This window comes from Salvelinus alpinus, chromosome 37 (assembly GCF_045679555.1).
Source record: "Salvelinus alpinus chromosome 37, SLU_Salpinus.1, whole genome shotgun sequence".
In the NCBI taxonomy this organism is placed as follows: Eukaryota; Metazoa; Chordata; class Actinopteri; order Salmoniformes; family Salmonidae; genus Salvelinus; species Salvelinus alpinus.
The window spans coordinates 9,863,177-9,876,884 of NC_092122.1; the positions used below are offsets into that span (position 1 = coordinate 9,863,177).

The 13,708-nt window shown below is 44.6% G+C and overlaps 1 protein-coding gene across 11 annotated transcripts in view; it reads right to left on the reverse strand.

Annotated features, from left to right (window-relative positions):
- Positions 1 to 13,708, reverse strand: part of LOC139565617 (filamin-C-like) — an 84,485-nt gene that overhangs the window by 15,381 nt on the left and 55,396 nt on the right. For all 11 annotated transcript variants that reach the window (XM_071386054.1, XM_071386048.1, XM_071386047.1 and 8 more), the window contains 7 exons: positions 12,666 to 12,835; positions 9,618 to 9,735; positions 8,887 to 9,149; positions 7,098 to 7,695; positions 3,188 to 3,361; positions 1,621 to 1,783; positions 1,149 to 1,309 (listed from right to left, as the gene is read on the reverse strand). In XM_071386054.1, coding sequence (XP_071242155.1) covers positions 1,149 to 1,309; positions 1,621 to 1,783; positions 3,188 to 3,361; positions 7,098 to 7,695; positions 8,887 to 9,149; positions 9,618 to 9,735; positions 12,666 to 12,835 — 1,647 coding nt within the window. The remainder of the gene's footprint in view (positions 1 to 1,148; positions 1,310 to 1,620; positions 1,784 to 3,187; positions 3,362 to 7,097; positions 7,696 to 8,886; positions 9,150 to 9,617; positions 9,736 to 12,665; positions 12,836 to 13,708) is intronic.

Here is a 13,708-nt window from a genome sequence, read left to right on the forward strand (position 1 = left end):
ACCTCTTTGAAAGCCAAGACCAAGCAAAACATTCTCATTACATACTGGTACCATGTGTTATACAGGCCCTGTATTGCCAAGATATTTGAATGACCGCTCTAACAATGGAAATACATGTCCTCAAATATGGAAGCCAGGCAAGAGAAGATGAGATCAGATGGGACCATTCTAGCCAAAGAGAGAGCAGATATACGTGTGAACAACAGGCCATAGAAATTCAAAGAAAATCATAGTTCCAATAATTGCTTCTAATAAAACAGATGCATGTCCTTGAACCGACTATTTTAAAATTGCACACAGAAGAAGTTATAAGGGTCATTTAGTTCCTGAAGGCAGCCTCCAGTACCCCGGCCGGCCTTCAGCTTGAGTTACTCAATGAGGGGGAGCACGGTTAGCCTGCAACATCACTTCCTGGAGTAGCTCAAACTGTGCATGTTATGTCTCCATGAGACGCCATCTTAACCGACTTCATTTGGCTTCAAAGCACGAGTCTTCACATAGGAATGAATGGTGTCACGTGATCAAGGGTTTTGTCCATTCATATATACAGTCATTGGGAAGCCCTCAATGGCAATGTCCATGCTAAAACTGGTTATATCCATGATGACTCCTCTATCTCTATGACATGCACAACTCCAATAAAAAATGTTTTCCAAAGTTGCCAAAATGCCACCAAAATGCCACTTATTTAAAAAATAAATACAAACGTTTTTAACTAGGCAAGTCAATTAAGAAAAAATTCTTATTTACAATGATGGTCTACCCCGGCCAAACCTCATTAGTAACAACCTTGCCATTATGAAACTTATTTTCGATCAAATAAGCCTCATCTAGCAAATTAGTGATAAACTCCCTCATTGACTCTCCTCACTTCGTGGGCTTATTTTCATGGACAGAGTTTGGGCGGAGTAGACCTCTCGCTTCACCTCTTCCTCTCTGACCAAGCAAAACATTCTAATTTCATACTTATAGCATGTGGTTTAAACAGGTCTAGTGTACATCGATACACGTACCTTTTTGAAAGCCGAGACCAATCAAAACATATTCCATGACACTAACAGCATTCTTTATCAAACAATCAAGAATAGTTTAAATTCTTTCCAACAGGAAGTGAAGGGGCTCTCAGAAGAAGTGACATCATAAAGTACCTGGGATGGGCAAGCCTCCGAAGGTAATGTTGACGTCATAGTCTCCCGGGGTGAAGGGGATGTACTCCACACTGCAGCTGCCATCTTTATTGTCCTTACAGGACATCTTAGCCTCTGATGGACCCTCGATGGCCAGGCCCAGACCCCCTGTACCAGCACCCCTAGAGGGGGAGGGAGGGAGGGACGGAGAGAGGGGGACAGAAAGAGAGAGGGATGGTGAAGAGGGAGGAGAGAATAATGTTTTACCTAAATACTGAATTGAAACAAACCAGTATCTCATTACTGAGATATTTTTTTTGCCACACCATTTAACCTTTCTCCCTCTACTTACACCCATCTCATTTTCACGCCAGTTTGTGCCCTGTGTGTACCCCCTGAACAGATTGACAGGAGGATGCAGTGGAAATCTCTGATGGAAGCCTTATGTTCCACATGGTAATGATGAGGATTAAGTAAGTAAGCAAGTTAGTACCTGGTTTCCACGGTGAAGCGGTTGGGTTTGTTGACCAGGCCCTCCTCCAGACCAGGACCGTAGGCTCTGACACGGCTGGGGTCACAACCCTCCGTTACCGGGACACGGAACGGACTGTTAGGCACCGCCACATCATCATACAGCACCTCTATCAGGTGCATCCCTGAACACACACAAGCAGGGAGAGAACACACACACAGTAAGACAGTACACACACACACACACAAAGGCACATTTGACTACTTTCTTTTGAAACTAGTGTGACCTCCAAAGAACCCAATCTCAACAGTGAATCACTGTGGCCATCGCTAGAGGAATACTGATTAGATGACTAAACTGCTACAATAAACTGTATGTGTGGGTGTGTGTGTGTGTGTGTGTGTGTGTGTGTGTGTGTGTGTGTGTGTGTGTGTGTGTGTGTGTGTGTGTGTGTGCGTCTGCATGCGTGTGACTTTCTTTAGGAAAAGTCCATGTCAGAGAGGCTGCCACAAGGTTGTGTATTTCTGTCCCCAATTCAGCGGGCTGAGGCCTGTAACAGACATCACCTATTAGTGGAAAACCATCTGCCCTCCCTCTGTAGACAGTCTCCGGCTACTAATACCTTACTTCCGCCACACCTCTCTCTCTCCCCCCCTCTCTATCTCCCTCTCTCCCTTTCTCTCCCTTTCTCTCCCTCTCTCCCTCTCTCCCTTTCTCCCTCCCTCTCTCTCTCTCTAGGAGCAGTTTCAGTTACAGCTTCCATTCATTCATTGTTATAATGTTCTTTTTTTTGCCTTTCTCCCTTTCCGTCTTTCGCCCTAGCTCATCACTCTTTCTCTTCCCCTCTCTACCTTAACTTCCCTCTTTCTTTCCGTTCTGTGTGTCTCTCCCATCTTCTCTCTCCCTTTTCCAAGTAATCTCAAAGTGTGTGCTCTCTTTCCCCCTCGTGTCCTCAACAGCCTGGGCCTAAATATACATCAACCCCCTCCCACTTCTCTCGAACTCCTCTCGTATCTCCAGCCAGGGTCTGTATTCACAAATGCTATCACAGTAGGAGTGCTGATCTCCGATCAGATCCCCCCTCAAACTGATCCTATATCAGTGTTACTACTCATAGCCACTCGGTGAATATGGGCCAAGGGGCCTACACTGGGAGAAATCCCACTGCTTCCTGGCAGGCTAGAGTATGTTAAAGTCATGAAGGGCAGAACAGCTGAGCTCGGCTCTTTTCCCCATGGCTAAGGGGTAGGGAAAACAGTTAGTTTTATGAAAGCCACAAGGTTTATTTTTTGGGGAATTACGACATGCGGCACTGGAAAAACATTCACAAACAGGGTGAGCACCAAGGCTACCCAGACTCCCTCACTGCAGGCCTCAGAGGGGCTATAAGCCAATCAGACGGGTGTACTGAGGCGGATCTGGGCTCATTCAGGTACAATAAAATCCAAGGCAATCTAATGACTTTCCTATGAGTTTTGGCTTTATGTATGGCAGAAAATACATTGTACCTGATATTCTGCTCCATCATAATGTCCTCTAGATAGAATGTACATCACATTATTGGTGTAGTTGCATGACTCAGCCTTACCATCCTCATAGGCAGCGTATTCCACTCTGTAGGTGCCTTCTCCCTTGTCAGTGATGTAGGCGTCTGTGTTGGCGCCTGAAGGGTTGACGATGCGGGCCTTGACATGGCTGCCCCCGGTCTTGCTCTTGGCACGGGCATCCACGATGAAATGGGTGGTCACCTCCCTCAGGACCCCTGTGGACAACACAGATGCAGTAGGAATGTGGAGCTTGGTTGTTTTGTCTGTCTCTCACAGGTGATGTGTCTGTCTGTCTGTACTTCTGTCTTTCTCCCTCGTTCTCTGATCCACAGGAGGTTGGTGGCATCTTCATTTGGGAGAACGGGCTTGTGGTAATGACTGGAGCGGAATCAGTGGAATGGTATCATATACATCAAACACATGGTTTCCATGGTTTCCATGTGTTTGATGCCATTCCATTTGCGCCGTTCCGGCCATTATTATGAGCCGTCCTCCCCTCAGCAGCCTCCTGCACTCTGATCGCAATTATTTTCTCTCTATGTGATAAACACACATTTCTCTTTCTCTCTCTCTTCCCCCTGTCTATCTCTAACTTTTCCCATGGGATCTAAGCTGAGACTAATTCGACAGCAGGTCTGTCTGAGTTAACACAAACCTCCATTGACAGCCGCACGTCTGCGTCTGCAGTATCAATTCCACTGGCTTTAAAAGCCCAGCCAATCACTGCCAATCAGGAACACAACCAGCCAATCACAAAGCAATCACAACCCCTCACAGTCAGACATGGCCAATCAGGATCGTCCAAGTCTAATCAAAGCCAGACAGGGCTGTGCAGGCCAGTAATGTCAGTCAAGCTGTGGTCAGGTCGCTACGGCTAATTGTCAGTTTATTTTCCTTCCTCTACAGACAGAAAGAGATAGGGGAGAGAGAAAGGACAGAGAGAGAGAGAGAGACAGAGAGACAGAGAGACAGAGAGACAGAGAGACAGAGAGAGACAGAGAGAGACAGAGAGAGAGAGAATTTATCAAATGCACAGACCACAAATTTAGCACTGCCACACCCTATTAACCAAGTTTTGAGTGTAGGCTATTCCCCTGACATCTGGAACCAAGGACTAAAAATGGAGACAAACTTGATCCAAACAATTACTGTGGCATTTGTGTCAACAGAAACCTGGCAAAAATACTCTGCGCCATCATGAACAGCATATTACTACACAATGTCCTGAGCAAAAATCTAATTTAATTCTTACCAAATTATCAAACTTCAGACCACATGTATACCCTACACACACTAAATGTTAAATATGTGAATCAAAACAAAACATTTATCCTGCTTTTTGGATTTCCAAAAAGCCTTTGATTCAATTTTGGCATGAAGGCGTTTTTCTCAAATGAATAGAAAATGGTGTGGGTAAAAGAACATACTGTATGATGTCATCAAATCAATGTATACAAATAACAAATGAGCATTCAAAATTGGAAATAAACATACACATTTATTTTCCCAAGGACGCAGAGGGAAACAGTTGAACAACCGAAGCTCAAGTCTATTTAACATATACATGAATGAATTGGCAAAAACACTTGAACAATCAACAGCCCACGGTCTCACTCTTAACGACACAGAAATAAAATGCCTCCTGTATGCAGATGACATGGTGCTGCTGTCCCCCAGCAAAATATGGGTTACAGCAACAATTTGATTATCTGCAACAGTTCTGTCAGACCTGGGCTCTGACCGTCAATCTCAAGAAGACAAACATTCTATCCAGATGTCAAGGAAATCGATATCCACTTTTACTGGGCTCCACTGATGTAGCACACGTCTACACATCATTTGGGACATAAAAATCTGCTCCTCAGTGAACTTCAACCTGGCTGTGAATTAACTTAAAGACAAAAGCAAGGTAGGGCTTTCTCTGTCATTAAAATATCTATCAAATTAGACATACCAATTAGGATCTGGCTCAAAATATTCAAATCAACAATAGAAGCAATTGCACTATATGGCAGCGAAGTGTGGGGTCCGCTTCTAAAAGAAGAATTTGACAAATGGGACAAACGCCCAATTGAAACGCTGCATGACGATTCTCTAAGATCATCCTAAGAGTACAAAGAAAAACTATAAACAATGCATGCAGAGCAGAATTAGGCCAATTCCCTCTTCTGATTAATATCAAAAAAGACCTACCAAATTATATAATCATTTCTTAATTAACAAGTGACCCCACTCCTCCCACTACAAAGCCCTCAACTGCCAAAAGGTGACCATAGAGAAGAGTCTCGTCAGCCAGGTGGTCCTAAGGCTCAATTCACTAACCACTACCAACCCAACAAATCCTCCGGACAGCACTCAGAAAATCTGGCCCAACCACATTATCACAGAGCAAAAAGAAAAATATCACCTATTGGAAAACCCCCACAAATAATCAAAGTAAACATCAATGATATTTAGTTCTAAACAAACAGTACACAGTGGCAGACTATCTGACTATCTGAAAACTGAGGAAAACACTAACTACTGTGTGTACAGACTGAGTGAGCACAGCCTGGTCATAAAGACCAGTCATCACAGGCAAACTTGGCTGCTCAGAGAGGACAGGCTGTGCTCATTCTTCACCCAGGAAGAGGAAGAGACAGAACTGTATTTTCTGTCAAACTGTGACAGACATTCTGACATAAGAAATACATTCTTCCCAAAATTATAAAACAACACAAAGAATTTGAAAACCTAAATGACGAAGACAAACTTAAATACATTCTTGGTTAAAAACTCAAATGCTGTGTTTTATCAGCCAAATGTGTGGCCTCCTTCCACAACCTGAGGGACAGCCAGTGAGAAGTACAGTGTGATTATTCATATTAACCTATTCTTAACTAGTATTTATTGTAATTGCTGCTAATATGAGTATCACTATCATTATCATCGCTTCATTATATTTCCTGAGCTTATTCCTTGACTGTCTGTTTTCCCAACGGCTTAGACTCTTAAGAATTAATCACAGTCTAGTATATTGCTGTCTTTGACCATCGTCGCTATATGTTTACTTTGACAATGTAAGTGTTTACTTTCCATGTAAATAAAGTATACTGAATTTAATTGAAAAAGAGAGAGAGAGAGAGAGAGAGAGAGAGAGAGAGAGAGAGAGAGAGAGAGAGAGAGAGAGAGAGAGAGAGAGAGAGAGAGAGAGAGTAAGTGCTGGACAAGCAAGGGGAGTGATAAACGCAGGAAAGACTGCCGTTGTGCTTTGAATCACAATGGAATGAAATGACAGAGTAATAGAGAGGAGATGGAGACGTCTCTTGGCCAGAGCTCTTGGTTAATTTAGCTTTACTGTGACATTCACCCTGTGTTTGATGTAATGGCTGGCCTGAACTCAGTCAAGGGTTAAACTAGCAGTGAGAGAGGGAGGAAGGCAAGATCCATCCACATTAACACAGAGACTGTGTCCAAAATGACAGCCTATTCTCTATATAGAGCACTTCTTTTGCACTGTATAGGGAACAGGGTGCCACTTTGAACACAGGCAGTCTTTTGAACAGCAGGGATGTGGTCGCCTCTGATTTAAGCTACAACCCTTTATGTGACACTCACTTATATTGCATTTGGCACCGTAAGAATGAACTTCTTCATTCATATTATTCATGGCCCTTTTCGCTCTGAAAATATCTATTTTATGTACTGTTAAGGAAGTAGGCCACAGACTGCATCTTTTGTTAACTACAGACCGCCTTTTTAAGTCCTAAACCTTGTTTGACTCACTCAGAAGCTATTCAGCTGAAATCCTATTTGAATTCTGTGTCAGATATGTGCAACGAAGCCTGCGTTCTGAAAAGCCCCACCTAGATTCAGCGAAAAACATTCAAAGTGAAAAGCCTATTATCCGTCATCGTCATGATGATGATGACGATGATGACGATGATTATCTACATTTGTGAATGGTCTTACCTCTGGGTTCCACTCCTGGTCCGTACACCTTCACCCCGCTGGTATCCACGGCTGGGTCCACCTGCACACGGGCGGGGAACTTGGGCACGGCATGCCCCCCGTATTTAATGGTGATAGTATACATGCCATGGAACTGTGGGATGTACGTGATAGAATAGGTCCCATCACTGTTGTTCTGAACACGCACCTCCACCTTCGACCCCGAATCTGAAATAATCTCAATGGTCAGCTCGGCGTCCCCAGCCTTGGCGCAGTCCACTACGAACGACCCTGCCTCGTTGACCTTCCCTCTCTCCAGGCCTGGCCCACTGGCCGTGACCTTACTGGGGTCAAACACGGACTGTACCATGGCCTTGAAGGGGGAGCCGGGGATGTGCTGCTCGGCAAACAGGATGTTGATGGCGTATTCACCGGGCTCTGTGGGCAGGTAGGAGACAGAGCAGGAGCCATCGCCGTTGTCCTGGCACTCGATCTTGGCCTCGCATGGCCCCTCCACGGTCAGGCCCAGCCCGCCGGTGCCCGCACCCTTGGTGTCAATGGCGAAGGGGGCCGGCTTGCCCACCATGCCTCCCTGGAGGCCTGGGCCATAGGCACGCACCTGAGAGACAGCAGGGGGGAGACACCATTAGACTAACAGCTCAGAGGGGGTGATTAGATCGAAATGGATGCTCTATGATACAAATAAAATGGAGCAATATTAAGCGCTTTTGGAATTTCAGTAATAGAGCCATCAGAAGTGAAGAAGTTACAGGAGTCTCATCTGACAAATGGTTGAAAGATGACTGCATCTGACCAACATGAAAAATGCATATGTCTATGACCACAATAACTATTTCAGTTCCTTCTCTGCATGACCGGCGTATTCTAAACCCTCCCAGTAATGCTTTCCGAGAGTGATGGTGTATGGGGGGGGGGGATATCTGGTGAAGGGGGTCAGGTGTGCTATGGACCAACAGCCCCAGTCCCACATGGGACAGCAGTGACCTCACCGCCTGACTCATCTAACTGTGACCAAAGGGAATCACTCACACACACTATCTCTCGCTGTCTATTTTACACACACACACACACACACACACACACACACACACACACACACACACACACACACACACACACACACACACACACACACACACACACACACACACACACACACACACACACACACACACACACATATATATGTATATGCACACATACTCGCTCTCTCTTTCTCTCTCTCACAAACAAACACACATCTCCTGACGTTGGTTAATGATTGGTACTCTCTGGATGAGTCTTGGCCAAATCAAACAGCCCCCAGGTGATCAGAGTGATGAATATGTTTCATTATCACTGTATTACACTTCTACTGCTCCTGGACCTGTCTGTGTGAGATGGGGAGATGAAAAAAGGGGCAGAGAGAGGGGTGAGGAGATACTCACTAATAAGATGAGACACCCGGGGTTTTGAGTTAGACCCTCTCTGACACTTGTTAACCCCATGCAGACTGGACCCATCGCTCTATAGAGCAGCATACAGAGTTGTGAAATGTCTGAACATTCCTTCCGGCATAGCTCAAAGTGTAAAACCCACTAGCTTTATCCATTTCATCTTCTGGTGACGTAATCTCAGCTGCACTATGTATTCTACAGTGCTCACTGTACAGTACACAGGTTGTGTGTGTGTGTGTGTGTGTGTGTGTGTGTGTGTGTGTGTGTGTGTGTGTGTGTGTGTGTGTGTGTGTGTGTGTGTGTGTGTGTGTGTGTGTGTGTGTGTGTGTGTGTGTGTCTCAGGTGTATCCTACCTTTGAGGGGTCAGGGGGCATCACCCCCTCCACAGTGAAAGGGCTCCCAGGCACAGGGTTCCCATCATAGCTGATGTCCACTTTGTAGGATCCCTCCTCAGGAGGAATGTACTTCACAGTGTGTACTTCGTTGGCCGTGTCAGACTCCAGCTTGCAGGGGATTGGCCGACGAGAGGGCGAGGTGATCTTCACATCCAACTTGCCCTGGCCACCGGCGCCGTGCGTGCTCACTGTGAACTCCTGATCCTTCCCAACGTCGACTTCTGTAGGTCACACACACACACACACAAACACACACACACACACACAGGGTATCAGGCCGGGCTATAGCCTACATTCCTGTTTGGCACCAAAGTGAAAACAATGGATTTGAATTTAACAGACTGGAATGATTAGATACCTAGGGGATCATAATTATTTTCTATATGACTATGGAGCCAAGCCATCACACAAAACAAATACTATACTGTCCTTGGTGCATCAGCCAAATAATTCCTTGGCAGTATTGAATATCACGAGGGAGGCCCAGTTGATTTTATATAACTTCTTAAAGCAAGTAACTGTCAGAAGAATGCCAACGTATTATCTATGGCTGTGTGTTCTGGGGAAGACAAATGTGTTGGAGGTCATGCGGTCAAACTCTTCCATGTGATGAACAGTGGTTTATTTCCTGGTCAGTTTCTTAGTAAAATGACAGTACATGTGCGTGTGTGGGGGAGGGGGGTACTCACTGTTGTTCAACCCCTGAACTTTGACCTTGTTGAGGTCAAGGGGCGGAGCCACCGTGATGTTGAAGGGGCTCTTGGGAATGGGGTCACCGCCGTGGCAGATTGAGATAGACATGTTACCCTGAGAGAGGGAGAGACACAGAGAGAGAGGGAGAAAGGGTGAGAGGGGGGAGAGAGAGAGAGATATGAGAGAGGGAGAGACAGAGGGCGATATGGTGGGGAAAGAGGGAGGGAGAGAGAGAGAGAGAGAGGATATGGGAGATGGAGAGAGAGAGAAAAGATGAATGAGTTGTTATATTATGACATATGGACATACCGAACATATGTGCACTGCAGTGTAGCGCACCGTGTAGGAGTAGTCATGGTTACATACCTGTTGCACTGCAGTGTATCGCCCGGTGTAGGAGTAGTCATAGTTACATACCTGTTGCACTGCAGTGTAGAGCACCGTGTAGGAGTAGTCATGGTTACATACCTGTTGCACTGCAGTGTAGCGCACAGTATAGGAGTAGTCATGGTTACATTCCTGTTGCACTGCAGTGTAGCGCACAGTATAGGAGTAGTCATGGTTACATTCCTGTTGCACTGCAGTGTAGCACACGGTGTATGAATAGTCATGGTTACATTACTGTTGCACTGCAGTGTAGCACACGGTGTATGAATAGTCATGGTTACATTACTGTTGCACTGCAGTGTAGCACACGGTGTATGAATAGTCATGGTTACATTACTGTTGCACTGCAGTGTAGCACACGGTGTATGAATAGTCATGGTTACATTACTGTTGCACTGCAGTGTAGCGCACAGTGTAGGACTAGTCATGGTTACATACCTGTTGCACTGCAGTGTAGAGCACCGTGTAGGAGTAGTCATGGTTACATACAGTGAGGGAAAAAAGTATTTGATCCCCTGCTGATTTTGTTCATTTGCCCACTGACATTGAAATGATCAGTCTGTAATTTTAATGGTAGGGTTATTTGAACAGTGAGAGACAGAATATCAACAAAAAAATCCAGAATAACGCATGTCAAAAATGTTATACATTGATTTGCATTTTAATGAGGGAAATAAGTATTTGACCCCTCTGCAAAACATGACTTAGTACTTGGTGGCAAAACCCTTGTTGGCAATCACAGAGGTCAGATGTTTCTTGTAGTTGGCCACCAGGTTTGCACACATCTCAGGAGGGATTTTGTCCCACTCCTCTTTGCAGATCTTCTTCAAGTCATTAAGGTTTCGAGGCTGACGTTTGGCAACTCGAACCTTCAGCTCCCTCCACAGATTTTCTATGGGATTAAGGTCTGGAGACTGGCTAGGCCACTCCAGGACCTTAATGTGCTTTTTCTTGAGCCACTCCTTTGTTGCCTTGGCCGTGTGTTTTGGGTCATTGTCATGCTGGAATACCCATCCACGACCCATTTTCAATACCCTGGCTGAGGGAAGGAGGTTTTCACCCAAGATTTGACGGTACATGGCCCCGTCCATCGTCCCTTTGATGCGGTGAAGTTGTCCTGTCCCCTTAGCAGAAAAACACCCCCAAAGCATAATGTTTCCATCTCCTTGTTTGACGGTGGGGATGGTTTCTTGGGGTCATAGGCAGCATTCCTCCTCCTCCAAACACGACAAGTTGAGTTGATGCCAAAGAACTCCATTTTGGTCTCGTCTGACCACAACACGTTCACCCAGTTGTCCTCTGAATCATTCAGATGTTCATTGGCAAACTTCAGACGGGCATGTATATGTGCTTTCTTGAGCAGGGGGACCTTGCGGGCGCTGCAGGATTTCAGTCCTTCACGGCGTAGTGTGTTACCAATTGTTTTCTTGGTGACTATGGTCCCAGCTGCCTTGATATCATTGACAAGATCATCCTGTGTAGTTCTGGGCTGATTCCTCACCATTCTCATGATCATTGCAACTCCACGAGGTGAGATCTTGCATGGAGCCCTAGGCCAAGGGAGATTGACAGTTCTTTTGTGTTTCTTCCATTTGCGAATAATCGCACCAACTGTTGTCACCTTCTCACCAAGCTGCTTGGCAATGGTCTTGTAGCCCATTCCAGCCTTGTGTAGATCTACAATCTTGTCCCTGACATCCTTGGAGAGCTCTTTGGTCTTGGCCATGGTGGAGAGTTTGGAATCTGATTGATTGATTGCTTCTGTGGACAGGTGTCTTTTATACAGGTAAGAAACTGAGATTAGGAGCACTCCCTTTAAGAGTGTGCTCCTAATCTCAGCTCGTTACCTGTATGAAAGACACCTGGGAGCCAGAAATCTTTCTGATTGAGAGGGGGTCAAATACTTATTTCCCTCATTAAAATGCAAATCAATTTATAACATTTTTGACATGCGTTTTTCTGGATATTTTTGTTGTTATTCTGTCTCTCACTGTTCAAATAAACCTACCATTAAAATTATAGACTGATCATTTCTTTGTCAGTGGGCAAACGTACAAAATCAGCAGGGGATCAAATACTTTTTTCCCTCACTGTACCTGTTGCACTGCAGTGTAGCGCACAGTATAGGAGTAGTCATGGTTACATTCCTGTTGCACTGCAGTGTAGCGCACAGTATAGGAGTAGTCATGGTTACATTCCTGTTGCACTGCAGTGTAGCACACAGTGTATGAATAGTCATGGTTACATTACTATTGCACTGCAGTGTAGCACACGGTGTATGAATAGTCATGGTTACATTACTGTTGCACTGCAGTGTAGCGCACAGTGTATGAATAGTCATGGTTACATTACTGTTGCACTGCAGTGTAGCACACGGTGTATGAATAGTCATGGTTACATTACTGTTGCACTGCAGTGTAGCGCACAGTGTATGAATAGTCATGGTTACATTACTGTTGCACTGCAGTGTAGCGCACAGTGTAGGAGTTGTCATGGTTACATACATGTTGCACTGCAGTGTAGCGCACAGTGTAGGAGAAGTCATGTTTACATACCAGTTGCACTGCAGTGTAGCGCACAGTGTAGGATAAGTCATGTTTACATACCAGTTGCACTGCAGTGTAGCGCACGGTGTAGGCATAGTCATGGTTACATACCTGTTGCACTGCAGTGTAACGCACGGTGTAGGAGTAGTCATGGTTGTCAATGATCTCAAAGTCTCGGACGGCGTCCCCTTTTGCTGCTCCGGTGAAGTGCACTTCAGGCTTGGCCTTGCCCGCTCCCTTGGTGTAGATGGTGAAGTGGGTGGGCTTACCTACCTCCACACCTAGACGTTGTCACACAGAGGGACATTCAGGATCAATACAACTGATCTACTAATCAGCTGCATTAACAGTCATTAGCATAGAATTAAATAAAACACCAGAATTGGACATTGATATCCATTGTTTTGTATCTCTAAAGTCACATTGATATCCATTGTTTTGTTTCTCTAAAGTCACATTGATATCCATTGTTTTGTATCTCTAAAGTCACATTGATATCCATTGTTTTGTATCTCTAAAGTCACATTGATATCCATTGTTTTGTTTCTCTAAAGTCACATTGATATCCATTGTTTTGTATCTCTAAAGTCACATTGATATCCATTGTTTTGTTTCTCTAAAGTCACATTGATATCCATTGTTTTGTATCTCTAAAGTCACATTGATATCCATTGTTTTGTATCTCTAAAGTCACATTGATATCCATTGTTTTGTTTCTCTAAAGTCACATTGATATCCATTGTTTTGTATCTCTAAAGTCACATTGATATCCATTGTTTTGTTTCTCTAAAGTCACATTGATATCCATTGTTTTGTTTCTCTAAAGTCACATTGATATCCATTGTTTTGTATCTCTAAAGTCACATTGATATCCATTGTTTTGTATCTCTAAAGGACATAATTTCCGGTCACAACTTGCAGACTTGTTTACGTGCTGCTGTGTGTTTTGTTGCTAACCTTACTTTGCTACCTGACAACTTTACGGTTTTTACTTTTTAATTACCGTTTATATTTTTTGTATTTCCCTCACTCAACTTTTTTTTTCATTCAACTTTTTCACTCCGGACGCTTTATCTGGACATGGTTCGTCAAGACCTCCAACAGCCGAAGCTAAGTAGTAACATTAACATGATGCCTTCTAATTGCAGTCGCTG